Genomic DNA, 20,119 nt, shown 5'->3' on the forward strand with positions numbered 1-20,119 from the left:
GAAACATTCATACTGCCAGGTGAACTTTTGAGTACAATGTTTTCAGGATCTTGAGAAATGAAGGCCGTGAAAAGCTGTAAAAGGTGGAAGAATTGGAGAGGCTGTTCATGACAAATAGAGGACAAAGTTTATGTTGTGTAAGGATGTAAAAGTGGAATTGAAAGCAGCTTGAAGGGGAGAATTCTTTTCCCTTAAACAAGTAGTTGCAGAACCATTAGAAGTGGGTAGAGAATCCAAATGTTCACAACTTGTTTACATTTCGTACTAAATGACTAACTCCATTTGCAGAATTATGACCCCAGGTTCTAGATTCTGTAGGCTGGAGAAAGAGATTTTCAATGTTTACCCTATTAGCCCTCTAAGAATTTTGTACAGTTCAATGAGATGGCTCTACTAACTCTTCTAAACCTCAGAGAGCACATGAGAGGAGTTGAAAGAGAAGTTGTTGAGGCTGAGGACAAGCTTGGCCAAGCTGAGAAAGGTGGTGGTGGGTGGGGATGGTTCAGGTCTTTGCTCCAGGAAAATTCCTCTTTCAACTCCTCTCATTTTTTTCAGGTAAGAGGGGTTGCCATGGGTACCTGCATGGGCCCCAGTTATGCCTGTCTCTTTGTGGGGTGCGTGGAGCATTCCTTGTTCCAGTCCTATTCTGGCCCCCCAACCACAACTCTTTCTCTGATACATCAATGATATCATCGGTTCTGCTTCCCTCTCTCATCTGAAATTGGAAAACTTCATGAATTTTGCCTCCAATTTCCACCCTGCCCTCACTTTCAACTAGTTTATCTCTGACTCCTCCCTTCCCTTCCTCGACATTTCGGCTTCCATTTCTGGGGATAGTCTGGCCACTAATATCCATTACAAACCCATTGACTCCCACAGCTACCTGTACTATACATCCTCACACCCCACTCCCAGTAAAGACTCCATCCCATTCTCTCAGGTCCTCCCTCTCCGTCGCATATGTTCAGATGAGGCCAACTTCGACAAGAGAGCCTTTGAAGCGTTCACCTTCTTCCTCAACCGAGGTGTCCCCAGCTCCGTTGTCGACAGGGCTGTCAACCAGGTCTGACCCATCTCCTACACTTCCGCCCTCACCCCTTCTCCACTCGCGCAACAGCAGTAGGGTTCCCCTTATCCTCACCGACCATCACACCAGCATCCATATCCAGAAGATCATCAGACGTCATTTCTGCCACCTCTAGTGAGATGCCACCACCAAACACATATTCTCTGCCCCTCGCTTGTCCGCCTTCCGCATGGACTGTACCCTCCAGAACACCCTGGCCCACACTTCCTTCACCCCCAACACCTGCCCACACTCCTACAGCACCTTCCCCTGAAACCGACGAAGGTGTAATACCTGCCCATCTCGTCTGCCGCATTCGCTGCTCTCAATGTGATCTCTTCTACATTGGGGGAAACAAAGCATAGACTTGGCGACTGCTTCACAGAGCATCTATGTTCTGCTCGCAAAAATGACCCTGAACTACCGGTTGGCTGTCACTTTAACATACCACCCTGCTTCCTGGCCAACATCTCTGTCTCTGGCTTGCTGCAGTGTTCCAGTGAAGCTGAGTGCAAGCTGGAGGAACAACACCTCATTTTCCACTTGGGGACCCTACAGCCCTCCGGCCTCAATATTGAGATCAATAATACTAGGGCCTAAACTCTCCCATGTCCCAGCCCCCTACCCCACACACCAGGCCTTGTTACCACATAGCCTGCTAGTACATACCCCTTGTTGTTAATCACTAACAGTCCCCAATCACCCTCCCAGCCTGATCATTAACAACTCCTTCATCCAACTGTTTTTCTCTCTCATTGGGCTCTATCCTATTGTTTACTCCCTACCCCACCCACCTCCCTATTTTCTGCATGTAAGCTGAGTTTTCCCAGCCACCCATCAGTTCACTGGACCCAAAACGTTAACTCTGTATTTTCCCTTCATGGATGCTGCCAGACCAGCTGAGCTTTTCCAGCAACTTTGCGTTTGGTCCTGATTTACAGCATCTGCAATGCTTTCGGTATTTATTTAGGAATTTCCGTGCTTATTTGGAGCTTTTGGAAGGGTGAATGGGCAGCTTAATTGTATGGGAGTCAAAGGCACTGTCATATTATCACTGGACTAGCACTCAGGGGTCAGTTAGTTCAGTTGGCAGGACAATTAATTTGTGATGCAGAGTGACACCGACAACTCAGGTTCCATTCCTGCTGAGGTCACCTTGAAGGTCCTGCCTTTTCGACCTCACCTGAGACATGGTGACCCTCAGGTTAAACTCACCACCAGTCATCCCTCAGTAATGAGAGAACAGCTCTGTTGACCTCTGGGACTATTTCGATTTAACCTTCTAGTAATCCAGAGTTCCACATAATGTTCTGCATATACCATTGCAGAATTCAAATTAAATAAAAGTCTTGAATTACCAATCTAACGATAACCATAAACCCATTGATGATGGTTGGAAAAACCCACCTAAAGTCCTTTAGGGAAGGAAATCTAATATACTTAGCATACAGTCCCACAACAGTTGACTCTTAACTGCCCTCTGAAATAGACTAACAAGCCACTCAGTTGTACCAGTGATGAGAAAGTCTCAAAAGTAGAATGAAACCGGGCACACCTGATATCAACTTAGGTGTTAGAAATGGCAAACACAGTCCTGTCTACACTGCAAAGTCCTCCTGGCTATAACACAGGGCTAGTGATGAAATTGGAAGAGCTGTTTCATACAGTAGTGAAGAAACAATCTGTCGTAGGCATACTTGTGGAATCATACCAGACACTGAAACAGTCTATGAGCAAATGTAGCAAGACTTGGATAATAATAATGGGAACTGCGGATGCTGGAGAATCCAAGATAACAAAGTGTGAAGCTGGATGAACACAGCAAGCCAAGGAGCATCTCAGGAGCACAAAAGCTGACGTTTCGGGCCTAGACCCTTCATCAGAGACCCTCTCTCTGGTGAAGGGTCTCGGCCCAAAAGATCACCTTTTGTGCTCCTGAGATGCTGCTTGGCCTGCTGTAGACTTGGACAATATCCCAGTTTTGGGTCTCAAGGGGCTTGTAACACTCATGCCCACACAAATGCCTGCCAATCACCATCTCTCACAAGAAGGAATCTAACTATTTTCCATTGACATTCAATGGTATTAACATCACTGAACCATCCCCCCCCCAACCCCCGGCTACCACCTCAATCAAGGCTCTGGGGATTACCATTGACCATAAATTGAACTGGACTAGCCACATAAATACAATGGCTGCAAGAGCAGGTCAGAGGCTAGGAATTCTGCAGCGAGTAGCTCACCTCCTGATACCCAAAATCTGGTCACCATAATGTAATGGAATTACCCTCCACAAACCTGGATGAGTGTAGCTCCAACAACACTCAAGAATCTTGACACCATTCAGGACAAAGCAGCCCGCTTGATTGGCATTCCATCCAACACCATCAATGTTGCTTTCCCGTCATCTCTGATAGACATTGGAAACAATGTGTTCCATCTACCGGATGCACTGTAGTAAATCACCAAGGCTTCTTTGGCAGCAACAACCAACAACCTCTAACACTGAGCAGAGCTGAGCTGTAGATAGCTGGAAAAGCTGCCATCTGCAAGTTCCCCACCAAGCGACTGACCATTCAGACTTGGAACTACATCAGTGTCCGTCAACCATCACTTGGTCAAATTCCTGGAACCCTCTACAACCCAGTGACTACAGTAGTTCAAGAAGACAGCTTACCACTACCTTCTCAAGGGCAATTAAGATGGTCAATAAAACTAGGCAGCAATGCACACATGAATAAATGGAAAAAAAAGAAGAGGAACTAAGTGGCAGTGGAGTCTTTATGCATGCAATTCAGAAATAGAAAAAAATGTTAAGACTTTAGTAGGACATATTTTCAGCACACCATCTCTTTCCCCAGCCCGCCTCAGACAGGTCCTCTAGAGTGGTAGATTACATTAATACAGAGATCATACAGGCATTTAATAAAAGCCAGGTTGTTTTACTAGAGGCTTCGCCATTCAAATAGATATGTACAAGCAGACTAGTACATGGCAGAAAGGTAATAATTTTTTTGTGTGTGCTATGGGTAGTTTTCTCCAGCAATAGAACCAACAGGGGAGGCAGCATTAGGTTTGATGGGTTATGTACCATGTTTATTTAGTAGCATAGTGCTGTATGAAGTGTTATTTAATTGCGAACATAAAATCCCTACGGTGCAAAAATAGGCCATTTGGCCCATAAAATGTACATTGACACTTTGAAGAGCGTTGCATCACAGCCCATCTTCATAATCCTGCATGGGTTTCTTTTTAATCATGTCTAACCCATCTAACTTACACATTCATTGACCTTGTGGGACAATTTATTTTTTAGCATGACCAATCCACTTAACCTGCACATGTTTGGACTGAGAGAGGTAAGCGGACCAAACCCATGCAGACATGGTGACAATGTGCAAATTCCACACAGAGGCCTGAGGCTGGAATCGAGTCTGGGTCACTGGTGCTGTGAGGCAACAGTGCTAACCATTTTGCCACCAAAATAATTGAATTCAATGTGGCTGGATGAACACAGCAGACCCAGCAGCATCTCAGGAGCACAAAAGCTGACGTTTCGGGCCTAGACCCTTCATCAGAGAGGGGGATGGAGTGAGGGTTCTGGAATAAATAGGGAGAGAGGGAGAGGCGGACCGAAGATGGAGAGAAAAGAAGATAGGTGGAGAGGAGAGTATAGATGGGGAGGTAGGGAGGGGATAGGTCAGTCCAGAGAAGACGGACAGGTCAAGGAGGTGGGATGAGGTTAGTAGGTAGGAGATGGAGGTGCAGCTTGGGGTTGGAGGATGGGATGGGTGAGAGGAAGAACAGGTTAGGGAGGCAGAGACAGGCTGGACTGGTTTTGGGATGCAGTGGGTGGAGGGGAAGAGCTGGGCTGGTTGTGGGCCATCTACAGCACATCCCTCACCTTCCTTGACCTCTCAGTCTCCATCTCAGGTAACCAGCTTGTAACTGATGTCCATTTCAAGCCCACCGACTCCCACAGCTACCTAGAATACACCTCCTCCCACCCACCCTCCTGCAAAAATTCCATCCCCTATTCCCAATTCCTCCGCCTCCGCCGCATCTGCTCCCACGATGAGGCATTCCACTCCCGCACATCCCAGATGTCCAAGTTCTTCAAGGACCGCAACTTGCCCTCCACAGTGGTCGAGAACGCCTTTGACCGTGTCTCCCGCATTTCCCGCAACACATCCCTCACACCCCGCCCCCGCCACAACCGCCCAAAGAGGATCCCCCTCGTTCTCACACACCACCCTACCAACCTCTGGATACAACGCATCATCCTCCAACACTTCTGCCATCTACAATCCCACCCCACCACCCAAGACATTTTTCCATCCCCACCCCTGTCTGCTTTCCGGAGAGACCAGTCTCTCCATGACTCCCTTGTTCACTCCACACTGCCCTCCAACCCCACCACACCCGGCACCTTCTCCTGCAACCGCAGGAAATGCTACACTTGCGCCCACACCTCCTCCCTCACCCCTATCCCAGGCCCCAAGATGACTTTCTATATTAAGCAGAGGTTCACCTGCACATCTGCCAATGTGGTATACTGCATCCACTGTACCTGGTGTGGCTTCCTCTACATTGGGGAAACCAAGCGGAGGCTTGGGGACCGCTTTGCAGAACACCTCCGCTCGGTTCGCAATAAACAACTGCACCTCCCAGTCGCAAACCATTTCCACTCCCCTCCCATTCTTTAGATGACATGTCCATCATGGGCCTCCTGCAGTGCCACAATGATGCCACCCGAAGGTTGCAGGAACAGCAACTCATACTCCGCTTGGGAACCCTGCAGCCCAATGGTATTAATGTGGACTTCACCAGGTTCAAAATCTCCCCTTCCCCCACCGCATCCCAAAACCAGCCCAGTTCGTCCCCTCCCCCCACTGCACCACACAACCAGCCCAGCTCTTCCCCTCCACCCACTGCATCCCAAAACCAGTCCAACCTGTCTCTGCTTCCCTAACCTGTTCTTCCTCTCACCCATCCCTTCCTCCCACCCCAAGCCGCACCTCCATCTCCTACCTACTAACCTCATCCCACCTCGTTGACCTGTCCGTCTTCCCTGGACTGACCTATCCCCTCCCTACCTCCCCACCTATACTCTCCTGTCCGCCTATCTTCTTTTCTCTCCATCTTCGGTCCGCCTCCCCATCTCTCCCTATTTATTCCAGAACCCTCACCCCATCCCCCTCTCTGATGAAGGGTCTAGGCCCGAAACGTCAGCTTTTGTGCTCCTGAGATGCTGCTGGGCCTGCTGTGTTCATCCAGCCTCACATTTTATTATCTTGGATTCTCCAGCATCTGCAGTTCCCATTATCACTAATTGAATTCAGTGTAGTGTTTGAACGGGGGCAACATGAAATGGCTTCATGAAATGGATTTGAACCTGGGCAGAATATTATAAAGGTGACAGGCATATAGGCAGGTGCCTGGAGAGCTGGCAAGACCTTCGTGGTGCCTCTTTTTCTAAAGGCTACCTACAATTTGTGCCATTCAAGCAATAAGTAGACGAGCATGATATACCCTCTTACAGGTGTCTTGCGGGCTTACAGACTTTTCAATCATAGTCTTAATTGGGCTGGTCCCAGGATTCTCATACACCATGCTCCTCCCTAATTTGAAGACAATATTCCATGATGGGATTCTAAATTTAAGAGAGGCTGCCTTCAATAAAGTGAGACAGATTCTGTTCACCCTATACTTATTAACCTTGTTAATATGTAAAATGACAGAAGAGGTGTTCAAAAAATAATTTAATGGATACAAGATTGGATTATTCCCCTAAGTGGTAGAAATTCTATTTTTCAGAAAAGAAACTGCAAGAATAATTATGTAAGAGACAAAATTAAATAGAAGAGAAAGCATGCATAATGCAAAGCATACCCATAGATCCTGATGATTGCGAAAGATACAAATAATTGGAAAAACTGACCAAACAGTGTTACAAAGGAAATATGAAACAAAACTTGCAAAGGATCAAAAAATAAATACCAAACTTTCTTTTTTGTAAGTGTACCAGGAAAAAGTGCAGTAAAAACAGATACCATTTGTATTGTTGATGAAAATAAAGAAATGCCGGGCATGTTGTGTACAGTAGAGGAAGAGGTTATGCCAAAATTTCCAAAGAAACTAATTTTTTTTTCCTTTATTCATTCATGGGATGAGGGCATCACCAGCTAGGGCAGCATTTATTGCCCATCCCTAATTGCCTAGAGAGCAATTAAGACCCAATTACATTGCTGTGAATCTGGAGACACATGTAGGCCAGATCAGGTAAGAATGGCAGTTTTCTTCCCTAAAGGACATTAGTGAACCAGATGGGTTTTCCTGACAATTGATTCACAGTCATCATTAAATTCTTAATTCCAGATATTTTTATTGAATTCAAAATCCACTGTCTGCCATTGCAGGATTTGAACCTGAGTCCCAGGAACATTAGCTAGGTCTCTGGATTAACAGTCCAGTGATAATACCACTCAGTCATTGCCTCCCATAAGGGAGGATTGTGCCTTTACATTCACCTAAGAAAAGTGACAGTAGTGAAGTAGCTAGCCAACAGCAAAGAGTGACAAATACAAGGGACTAGATGGCATGCATTTTAGAGTTTAGAGGAAAGTAGATGAAAATTTTACAGATGTCATATTTGTAATAATCTATGAAAGTTCTTTCAATTTTGGTACTGCTTCTTCAGGTCAGAGAACTGAACATGTCACTCCATTATCGACAAAAGGACAGAGAGAAAATCCACAAAATGAATGAACAGTTTGCCAGACATCTATTTTTTGAAAACCACTGGAGTGTATTGTTAAGGATGGGCAATAGTACTGAAGATGTGTGCTCCTCACCAAGAAATTTCAAAATAGCTGTAACATTGGGTGCCATGGTGGTTCAGTGGTAAGCTTTGCTGCCTCATTGTACATGGGACCTGAGTTCAACTCCACCCTTGATCAGGAATTTCCAATTGAAAATCTATTTGTTAATTGAGAGAAATCAAAACATTTCCTCAGGTGAAATATCAAATGACTATTATTCTTTCAGTTTCACACTTCCATTGTAGTCAGACCCTTTCCCCTTAGTGCACACAATATCTAATTTGTTTCAGAGCAGACTGTTGACCTTTTCCAGAAACACCAACAATAATCAGAAGTTCTCTTAGTTCAGGAAAAGCCAATTTTTCTTGAATTGCTTGTTGTTAATAAAGATTTGTCCAGCCAGTTCTTTTGAGATGCAGTAATTAGTGCCTTTGGAATATTTGATGAGCTTTTATTTGAACCACTTGTGCAGTATTGTTGTAGGACCCAGTCAAAGTAATTCTTCCAGCTTGTCTGATCAGAAGTTTCAATTTCCCGCCGTTGCTGTTTCTCCGATCACAGATTCTGCCCCTTGAGAAGCAGCAAGAATGAAAGAGACAGAACTTGTGATTGGGTGAGCTAGGTCAGCCGACATTGGAGAGATGTACTTTGTCTTTGCAGAAGCAGCTCCTCATAGGTTTGCCCACATATATTTCCCTGATTGGCCTACCCTGTGATTGATTTTTGTGAGCAACTTAGAAGCTTTTAGGCTTGAATTTATATCCTGTCTGATGTATTTGGAGGCTGCATTGATCTTTCTGTTATTCATTGCAATGTATTCTGTACTGCCTGCCCTAAAGATATGCCATTACATGTTTTGATAATGCCCAACCTTGTGTCTTTGTTGTGCACTTTATCCAGGCGTTATGTGATGCACAATCTCTTTTTCGGAATACCCCCTTCCTGTCTGCATCTCATCTCCAAAATATACAAATTTTCTTGATATCAGAGGTTTCAGCATTGGGATCTCAATGTTTTACATATGGTTTGGATGACTTGAAAGAAGGGATTGAAACTTTATTTGCTAAGATTGCTGTATGCACCAAGGTAGGCAGGGAAGTAAATTATGTAGCGGGCATAAGTTTGCTACAAAGGCATATAGATTGGATAAATCATTGGGCAAAGATCTGGCAAATGTAGTATAATGTGGGAAAATCTAAAATTGTTGGATTTGACAGGAAAGGTAAAAAAGTATATTGTATAAATGGTGAGGGATTGCAAAGATCTGAGATGCAGAGAGACCTGGGTGAATTAATACCTGAAACATAAAAATGAGTCTGCAGTTATAGTGACTTCTCATAAAATATTATAATTTATTGTATGGGGAATTGAATACAAAAAAATAGATTAAGGGTTCAGTCATGCCACATCTGGAGTACGATGTACAGTATTAGTCTCTGTATTTAAAAAAGATGTACTGAAGTAAATACCTGGAATGGATGGGTTGCCTTAGGAGGAAAGGTTGAATAGGCTAGGCTAGGCTGAAGTCTAGAAGATAAGAGGCAATTTGACTGAAATGTATAAGATCCTGAGGAATCTTGACATCGTGAATGTGGAGAGGATATTTTCTTTTGTGGGAGAATCTAGAACTAAGGCTTATCCATTTGAGACTGAGATGAGGAGTAACTTTTTTTCTCTGAGGGTCATGAGGCTTTGGAACGCTCTCCTGCAAATGCCAGGGAAGCAGAGATTTTTGAATATTTTTAAGGCAGAGGTAGATAGATTCTTGATTATCAAATGGGTGAAATGTAATCCGGGACTGCAGGGAAGTTGATTTCTGGATGTGAGATTGCTCGCTGAGCTGGAAGATTAGTTTTCAGACGTTTTGTCACCATTCTAGGCAACATCATCAGTGAGCTTCTGACGAAGCGCTGGTGCTATGTCCCGCTTTCTATTTATCTGTTTAGGTTTTCTTGGGTTGGTGATGTCATTTCCTGCATTGGTGATGTCATTTCCTGTTCTTTTTCTCAGGGGATGGTAGATTGGCTCCAAATCAATGTGTTTGTTGATGGAGTTCCGGTTGGAATGCCATACTTCAGGAATTCTCGTGCGTGTCTCTGTTTGGCTTGTCCTAGGATGGATGTGTTGTCCCACTCAAAGTGGTGTCCTTCCTCATCTGAATGTAAGGATACGAGTGATAATGGGTCATGTCGTTTTGTGGCTAGTTGATGTTCATGTATCCTGGTGGCTAGCTTTCTGCCTGTTTGTCCAAGGTAGTGTTTGTCACAGTTCTTGCAAGGTATTTTGTAGATGATGTTCGTTTTGCTTGTTGTCTGTATAGGGCCTTTTAAGTTCATTAGCTGTGAACACAGCTAATGAACTTAAAGACCCTATACAGACAACAAGCAAAACGAACGTCATCTACAAAATACCTTGCAAGAACTGTGACAAACACTACGTTGGACAAACTGGCAGAAAGCTAGCCACTAGGATACATGAACATCAACTAGCCACAAAACGACATGACCCACTATCACTTGTATCCTTACATACAGATGAGGAAGGACACCACTTTGATTGGGACAACACATCCATCCTAGGAGAAGCCAAACAGAGACACGCACGAGAATTCCTGGAAGCATGGCATTCCAACCGGAACTCCATAAACAAACACATTGATTTGGAGCCAATCTACCATCGCCTGAGAAAAAGAACAGGAAATTACATCAACAATGCATGAAATGACATCACCAACCCAAGGAAACCTAAACAGATAAATAGAAAGCGGGACATAACACCAGTGCTTCGTCGGAGGCTCACTGATGATGTTACCTAGAATGGTGCCGAAACGTCTGAAAACTAACCTTCCAGCTCAGTGAGCAATCTCACATCCAGAACCTCAACCTGAGCTACAAACCTTCTCAAAACTCGCAAGTTGAGTTCTGTTAGAATCAGATCACTCATGATCTTATTGAATGGTGGAGCAGGTTCAAGAGACTGAGTGGCAGCTCCCTAATTCCTGTCCATATGTTTGTATGTTCATGTAGTACTGATCATCATTTACCGGTGACAGTACTGATGGCTAGAGTAAGAAAAAGGACAGATCAATTTTTAATGCTGTGACTGAATTTAGATGAACTTAAGGATAATAAAGCAAATTATTTATTGATAAAATTTGATGAGGGAACACCAGAAGAGCTTTGGAAAGCCATAAAAGCCGTCCTCCTGAATTTGGCAACGTCATGGTGGGAGTTGTGGAGCCTGTGAAACAGAAAGGATATGTATTGCATCAGGCTTTCTCTGTGATTGAAAACCAGAGGCAGGTGAATGGGAAAAAGGATGAGGATTGTTATAAATTTTAAAGACAATGATTCAGAGACACGGTGTTAAAAAAATGAAAATCTCTTCTGCAACTGCCATTTGATGCTAAATTATTTATAAATTTTAATTTAAATGAGCAGCATTTTATCAAAAGGCAACATGGCATACAGGTAAATGCTTTCTATGAAATATGGTCACAGATTAGCTGGGACCTCACTGAATGGTTGAAGAGATCCAAGGCATTAAATGACCTAGTCCTATTCCCATTATACCTGTCAGTTGTACTTTTTCTGCCCAAATACTCCATGGGGTTTTGCGTTGGATTTTGTAGCTATTAGAAATCCAAAGTGGTGTGGAATTCTATAAATGGGTTCTTGGACATTTATAAAAAGATCAAGTACCCGAGTATCCTCTTAATAAGACGTGAAGTGACAAATTTGTGCAGCTCTTGGCTAACTTGCTTTCTCAGTAACTTCCCGTGATCTATATGATTTCTATTAGTGATATGGGTCCACACTGCTCTGTCTCTCCATGTACCTGCACACAAAGACAACACTCATCCTGGTGTCATATAAACCAACCAGCTGATGTGACACCAGGAAACTATCATTGAGCAACACCGGTCCTGTCAATGCCTGTATTGTTCAGATTTGAAAAGAAGCAGCGTGAAGAAGAAAGATAGGCCTTGCAGCATCAATTATTAATAAATGTTTGAAAGGTATTTTGAATGAAACTTTGAGATGAACTTGAGAGTTATTACTCTGAAATTTGTCAACTAATCAGTCAATTAATATCCCAATAAAACCATCATAGTAGAGTGTTGAGCTTTTAATAAGCATTCAAAGCAAGATAAAACATGACCATTTATAAGTGTGAGTAATGGTCCAGATCAGGCTTGACAGCCACCATGCACAACAGTGTTTTCATTCTTCTATCACATCTGTTTCCAACGCTGAAATACTTTACACTTATATTGAACACATCAAGAATGTTTGACTGAAACCTTTCTTCTGTGTTCTTTTCCACGCTCAGTAGCCCTGAGCTTTCCCAAGGTCACTTACTTTATAGCCTGTTTCAGGTGTGGATGCCTGATTAAAATGACTAAAATTTACTTTACGAACAAGTGTTGAGGTCTTTGTCTAAATATCGTGTTGAAAATTATGCCTTTAATGTAATTTGTCTACCATTAGGTTGTGAACCTTTGCCCATACACTCTGACCATCTTAATCACTATTACCTCATCTTTTCCTTATCACTGCCCATGCTGTTCCTCTCAATGATGTTCAATCTTCTCAATAACATCTCTGGCACCAAATAAACTCACAAAGGTTTCATTCATTCCACTATTAAATATTAATATCCAAGACTGTTTATAAGATCTGCTAACAAGCGATTCATAATGGCTTTTCAGTGCAGCTGCTCTTATTTCCTATCAGGCAGTTAAACCACTCTGTTGTCTCACCGCAGCAGCATCTAATCTACTCCTGCACACTAATGAACTTGGACTTCAGTGAACATCTTAATTAAGCAAGGTTAAAGGAAAAGTTTAACACAGCTTTGTTGTGTTGCTATCTTCATATTTTGATCTGACTGTGGCCATTTGAATAAAATAACTGATTTAATTGAAGAGTAATGATCTCTTTCCCATGGAAAGGAGGCCTTAATTAATTCCTAGCTTAAAAAAAAACACAATCTTAACAAACCATTTGTTTACCTACTGCAACTTAACTTCATATATAATCTGAAAACTCTCCAGTCTGGCATGCTTGTGACCAAAGCATGTCTGGAATGACATTAAAATATCTAACAAAAAGTGTGTGAACTGGATATAAATATGTATCTGAGACATAAAATATGCCAGAACATTTGTTAAGACATGGAAATAGACATTTTCAATTCTATTCATTTCAAAATGGGGGCTGATGCATTAACTCACTATTGCACAAAGATCTCTTCCTTCTTCTCACTTTCACTTGTTACCAATGCCTGCTAATAAGAATTTCTTTTATTCATTTGTAGGAGACGGGCATTGCTGGCTGGCCAGCATTTATGTTCATACCTGGTTGCCCTTGAGAAGGTGGTGATGAGTTGCCTTTTTGAACTACCACTTTAGGTAGATGCACAATGCGCTTAGAAAGGAATTCCTGGATTTTGACACAGCAACATAGAAGAAACAGTGATATATTTACAAGTCAGCATGATGAGTGGCTTGGAGAGAAGGTTGCGAGTGGTGATATTCCGATGTATCTGTTGCCCTCGTCCTTCCAGATGAATGTGGTTGTGGATTTGGAAGTTTGTGCGTAAGGATTTTTGATGCATTGCTGCAGTGCATGTTGTAGATAGTACACACTGCTGCTACTGCGCGTAGGTGGTGGAGAGTGTGGTTATTTATAGATGTGGTGCCATTCGAGTGGGCTGCAATGTCCTGGTTGGTGTCAAGCTTCCTGAGCATTGTTGAAGCTGCACCCATCCATGCAAGTGGGGAATGTTGCATCATTATCCTGGCTTGTGGCTTGTAGCTGGTGGACAGGGTTTGGGGAGTCAAGTGGTAAGTTACTTGTCATGTATTCCTAGCCTCTGATCTGCTCTTATAGTTACTGTACTACTGAGTCCATTTGAAATTCTAGTGGCTGGTTACCCAGAGGATGTTGATAGTTGGGTCTTCAGTGATGGTAACACGGTTGAATGTGTCAAAGGTGGTCGTTAAATAGTCTGTTATTGGAGATGGTCATTTTCTGGTATTTGTGTGGCATGAATGTTACTAGTGAGCGTAGGAGTGGCAACTTGTACACAGACAAACAGCAGCAAAACATTTAGGAAATCTGCAGCTGCCCTCTGAGTACAGCTGCATGATTTCGTATTTTCTTCCCCATGTTCCAGACACATCAGTCAATGACTGAGTTATACTTGCCTGTTTCAGCTGACACCAAGTCCATACACAGACATCCTGAGCCCACTAATAAAAAATATTTGTTAAGAATAAAGAGCACTTTGAGACCAGGGTCTTCCCTCTCTTATTTGCTGGTATTGATCCAGTGACTCCAGGGCTGCCTGGCCAAAGATCCGGATTTGGCAACCTCGTCTCCAGAGTTGCCTTTACCATCCAGGAGGAGGGTGAGAATATGACCCAAAAGCTATTTTTCTGACTTCTCAGTTGAAAGTAGTTCTGGACAAGTGTTTATTGTTTTTTAATTTCCTGCCGGGATAGATTTAGCAGTGTGTATTCTACCCCTATTTTTAATTTGTAACAAATAGCATTGTGGTGGGATCAGGCACACAAATTATAGGTTAAAGAAATTTACAGATCCTTTTCTTTTGGAAAGCTAGAGTACTGAGGAATGCTTTATAGAAAATTTTGTATATACATGAAGAATTTGGCTTCTCATTTTAACAGGGTAGTCAGATGAGTTGGTGACCTGTTGATATAATGGCGGCTGTTAAGGTACATTTGAATCTGCAAGAAGGCAGGGAGCTGGAGTAGAGGCTGTGGAGAGGGAAAGCTTTATGCCTTGTCTTTTTCCATATTGGAAGTTAACTATTCCCCCTGCACCCCCCAACCTTGCTCCTTGATATTGACAGGAGACTGTTGGGTAGGCCAGCCAATGCAGAAATTGGTGTGCCAGACCATTCAGTGCTCTCCTGCTGACACTTGAGTTCTCGACTGAGTCCTCTGGAGCAATACTTGTCTTTCACTTTGCACTTTGATGAGCTGGTTAATGAATCATCCTTTATTTCTGGCTGTTTGCAGTTCACTTATGCCTGGTGAATCGCCACATGCTGATCCCAACTTTATTATGAGCCCCAAGGGTAAATCAATGACAGCATCTGCTGCAAATGTCAGATAAAGTGACAGGGTCTCTGGTCACTGTTCTACTGTTGCTTCTTCCTGGAGCTGCTGTGGCTATGCAAGTAGCTGTTCTTGAGTGCTGAAACAAGAACTTAGAAGGGGAGGTTGCTGTGACTGATCAGGTCTGTGGTCAGACCATCAGCAGTGTTCATCATGCCAAATAGCAGGATGAGCACAAGAGTTTAGAAAAGGCACAAGGCAGTAAGCTGCTATCAACCACAATATTCTCAAAAGCACCCTGTGATGACATGGCAAGCCATCTCCTTTGTGGATGCATGTGTCCTCATCATGCTCCTTTATTTTCCATTTGTTCCCCTCTGGATTTAATTGAAGTGGAAGAAAGGCAGGGAGGTGATCTACTGTCTCCCAGGTGATGAATTGACAATTTAAATATTTTAATATTTTAATATGAGGCAACCTCTACCCTCACTTGTTTTGTAGGTGTGCCCTGGCCTAATTGGGTTTCCCAAGGCTCGGGAAATTCAGAGGCTGAAGGGAGTAAAGCTTCTTGGACACCCAAGTTCCTCGCTCTGTTAACTCCCTGGTAAGCCAACAGGAAGTCATACCAGCCATTCAGGCTGGTTTCCAGGCCTGTGAATCGAAAGTAAGCATGCTTCTGTATTTCCCAAAGAAAGCTCTGCCCATTCTTCCAGCTTCATAGAACATTGAACATAGATCAGTACAGCACAGTACAGGTCCTTTGGCACATGATCTTGTGCTGAACTTTTACCCTAAACCTAAGGTATATCTAACATGTGCCCCTACCTTATACTATCATCCAAATGCCTATCTAATAGCCGCTTAAATGTCCCTAATGAGGCCAACTCCACTACCCTCTCTGGCAATGCATCCCATGCCTTGACCACTCTCTGAGTAAAGAACCCACCTCTGATGTCTCCCCATAACTACCTCCACTCACTTTAAAACTATGCCGCCTCATAATAGCTGTCTCCGCCCTCAGAGAATGTCTCTGGCTGTCCACTGTATCTATACCTCCGATCATTTTGTGCACCTCTATCAAGTCACCTCTCATCCTTTGTTGTTCCAAAGAGAAAAGCCTTAGCTCTGTCAACCTTTCCTCATAAGACCTTCTCTCCATGCCAGGCAACATCCTGGTAAATCTCCTCTGCACCTTTTCCAACGCTTCCACAACTTTCCTGTAATGAAGTGACCCAGAACTGGACACAATATTCCAGATGTGGCTGAACCAGGCTTTTGTATAGCTAGAGCATAACTTCATGGCTCTTGAACTCGATCCATCTATTAATGAAAGCTAACAAGCCATACGCCTTCTTAACAACTCTATCCACCTGGGTGGTAGCAACTTTCAGGGAACTGTGGACGTGAATCCCAAGATCCCTCTGCTCCTCCACACTACCAAGAATCTTTCCGTTAACCCTGTATTCTGCTTTCAAGTTTGTCCTTCCAAAATCACCCACACTTTTCAGGGTTAAACTCCATCTGCCACTTCTCAGCCCAGCTCTGCATCCTATCAATGTCCCCTTGAAACCTTAAACAGCCTTCTGCACTGTACACAACGCGACCCACCTTCATTTCGTCCGCGAACTTACTAATCCACCCTTCCACTCCTTCATCCAAATCATTTACAAATGTCACAAATAGAAGAGGACCCAGAACAGATCCTTGTGCTACACTGCTCATAACTGAGAACCATGTTGAATATTTTCCATCTACTACCACCCTTTATCTTCCTAGAGTCAGCCAATTCTGACCCCAGTCTGCCACATTTCCCCCTATCCCATGCCTCCTCTGCATGAGCCTACCACGGGGAAACTTATCAAATGACTTACTTAAATACATGTTAATCACATCCACTGCTGTTCCTTCATCTACATGTTTGGTCACCTCTTCAAGGAACTCAGTAAGATTTATAAGGTATGATCTACCCGTCACAAACCCATGAATCAAATTGTGCCTTTCCAAGTGATCATAAATCCTATCTCTCAGAACCCTTTGCAATAATGTGCCCACCACTGACATAAGACTAACTGGCCTGTAATTTCCGGGGTCATCCCTATTCACTTTTTTGAACAAGGTAATGATGTTTGCCTCTCCCCAATCTTCCGACACTGAAGTGAAGATGATAAGATCGTCGCCAAAGGCCCTGCGATCTTGTCCCTCACTTCCCATAGACTCCTTGGATAAATCCCATCAGGCCCGGGGACTTATCTATCTTCAAGTTCCTCAAAATTCCCAGTGCATCTTCCTAACTAACATCCACCTCCTCTAGCTTACCAGCCTGTTTCACACTGTCCTCCTCTACAACTAGGTCCCTCTCTGTTGTGAATACGAAGAAAAATATTCATTAAGGACTCCTCTTATCTCTTTAGGCTCCATGCCACAAATTCCCTTTACAGATTTTCACTTTCTCTTCATAAATAGTCTGACCCTGTCGCATTGTCCAAAAACGAAGTTGCTGGAAAAGCTCAGTAAGTCTGGCAGCATCTGTGAAGGAAAAGAGAGCTAACGTTTTGGGTCCGGTGACCCTTCCTCAGAACATATTGTAGCTTTCTACTAAATTTCCCCAGAGGTGTCATCAGAGATTTTCGATAATCCAACTTCTTTTTTGGTGCCAAAAGTAGAAATTGCTGGTAAAGCTCAGCAGGTCTGGCAGCATCTGCGGAGAGTTAACATTTCAGATTGAATGACCCTTCCTCAGAACTGCTTGGTGCTATGCCCTCTTCAGGAAACCCATGCCTCCCTGTTCATGAATCCTATGTAGAGGACACAACACCAGAAAAGTCGCTGTATTTGAAGAATCCTCCCTGACAGTGTTTGTTAGTAGCTTCCAGTGAGACGAACAGCAAACACTGTCCTTCCATGACTTGCTGAACGTACCCTTCTCAGTGTTAGAGATGTAAAACAAATGCTGGACTTGACAGATATCGTGAACAAATTAAAATAAGAGCAAAATCCAGGTCAGTACTTAGAGCTCTGAATTATTCATGCAATATTTTTAATAATTAAATACTTCCATAGGCAGAAGATAATTGTTCAGCATATTCTATTTATTTTGTTTTATGTAATCACTGAGATATAAACTACGTACCTTTGATAGAATCTGCCATATCCATACAGGTTACATACATGACATACAAAATTAAATTTTGCATTCCCAAAAAGAAGCTATGCTCGATGAAACCACAGGCCAAACTTGCAATACAATACTATTTCATTGATATTCCAACCTGCGCTATCCATAATAACAGATTGGGAGTGAGGGGTTACCGAAATTGCCCTCTAGTTTTTAACTCCTGTGGATTGGACTTTCATCAAATAAAGCTATTTGCAGAAACAGATCAGAAAACTGACTCCTGAGTAAATTTCAAGACTCAGTTGAGCTGGAGTTGTGTTAAACATCAAGACCAAGGAACAAGGAATTGCAATCCAAAAGACAAGCGGGACAACAAAATGAAATGCACAAATTTTAAGAAATGAGAACAAATGTAAATGAAGAAAGTAACATGCATGACATTGTTTCAAATGATGCCAGCTTTACATTAGGTACAGCCAAAGTATCATTTGTCTGACTGATTATTAGCTGTCCGAAAATTATATGAAACAAATGGAGTCACATAAGCATTGTATATTTAACAAAATAAACTTGTGGGATAATTTGAAGAGCCAGCTTTATTTACCGATGTTTCAAATATGACTTCCACTATTCTGGATTTTGCAAACAATATAAAGATATTTTTACCGTAGTTATGTTAAATTTGAAAAGAACTTTGAATCATGCTTAAAACACAGTTAGCTGTTCTGGTTTCAGTATTACAAAAATGTATAGAATCACAGAAGAAATACAAACTTGATTTGTATAAATGATAGCAGAAATCAGAGGTTATAACCAGCGGGGAAGACTGAACAAGCTACAATGAATTTCTCTGGAAACGGGGTGACTTCCAGGGCTCTTTAAAATTATGAAGGTTTTTGGTAGACTGGGATTGGAAAAACTATTTCTATTTGTGGGAGTCCAAAACAATGGATATAAAATAGTTACAAATATATTCAAAAGCATGTAAGAAGATTTACTTTTCAGATAGTGGTGCAAATGTGAACTTGCTGTCGTTTGGAATGGTTAAGACAAATTGTATAACTAAATGTTTGGAGAGGTCCATTTAGTACTTGAGTGAGAAAGAAATAGAAGAATATATTGTTTCAGTGAAGAACTTGGTGGAATGTATGACTATTAATGCTGGCATAGATCTTTTGGGCCGAACTGTATTCTGCAATTTCTAAACAATTTTCTGTAACTTGATGGAAGAACAACAAAAGATGGAAAGTATCTAGTGAAGTGGTGGTGATTCATGGTGATTATGCCACATCTTTCCATAGTTTCGACACTAACTCTACCAAATGTAAGTGATGATTTTATTTTTCATGTGTTGGGAAATAAACATTGCTGTCTAGTCAGTTTTTTTTGTAATACAGAAACACATTGTGCATTATGGGCTCATGTTGAATGTTAGCATAATTTTCACCTCACTCAGTTTAGCATCATTCAATACAGCATTGAAATTCATACACGTCCATTTATCTATACACTATTCTGTTAATACTTGGATGTGACCACAGCAAGCAATACTGGGGGAAGGAAAGTGATCAACAAGTTGGGGAATATACGAAGCAAAGCCTTAAACGAGGTATTCCTGTGGAACTGACTGCTTCAATTGAAAATTAATGCCAGCCAGAATTTTCTTTGAAATTATTTCTCATAATTTACTTACATTACTGCTTTTCTCTCCCTATAGATTTTTGTTTATTCTCTTGGGGCCTCTTGGTAAAGGTCCACAATATCATGAAATTGGCAGGTCGATTGCAACCCTGATGACTGATGAGGCAAGTGCTGAATTCCCAAGTATTTAATTTAACATGATCTGCAATATGTGTACTACACTTTGACTATTTATTAGTTGCAAACTTGCTAATCTGATGTAGTCTATTTTGAGAAAGCTACAATAGCAGACCGTTTAAATTTTAGGACTGGACAACAATAACTTGTTCAAGAGCTTGAGAGAACAGATGTTTAAGTTCAATTATGGTACACAGATCATCACATTTTGT

General features: G+C 42.4%; 1 protein-coding gene across 5 annotated transcripts in view; it reads left to right on the plus strand.

The window, feature by feature from the left end:
* Positions 1–20,119, plus strand: part of slc4a10a (solute carrier family 4 member 10a) — a 265,329-nt gene that overhangs the window by 144,725 nt on the left and 100,485 nt on the right. For all 5 annotated transcript variants that reach the window (XM_048534170.1, XM_048534165.1, XM_048534168.1 and 2 more), the window contains one exon: positions 19,807–19,894. In XM_048534170.1, coding sequence (XP_048390127.1) covers positions 19,807–19,894 — 88 coding nt within the window. The remainder of the gene's footprint in view (positions 1–19,806; positions 19,895–20,119) is intronic.

The sequence above is a fragment of the Stegostoma tigrinum genome, chromosome 7 (genome assembly GCF_030684315.1).
Source record: "Stegostoma tigrinum isolate sSteTig4 chromosome 7, sSteTig4.hap1, whole genome shotgun sequence".
Taxonomy (NCBI): domain Eukaryota; kingdom Metazoa; phylum Chordata; class Chondrichthyes; order Orectolobiformes; family Stegostomatidae; genus Stegostoma; species Stegostoma tigrinum.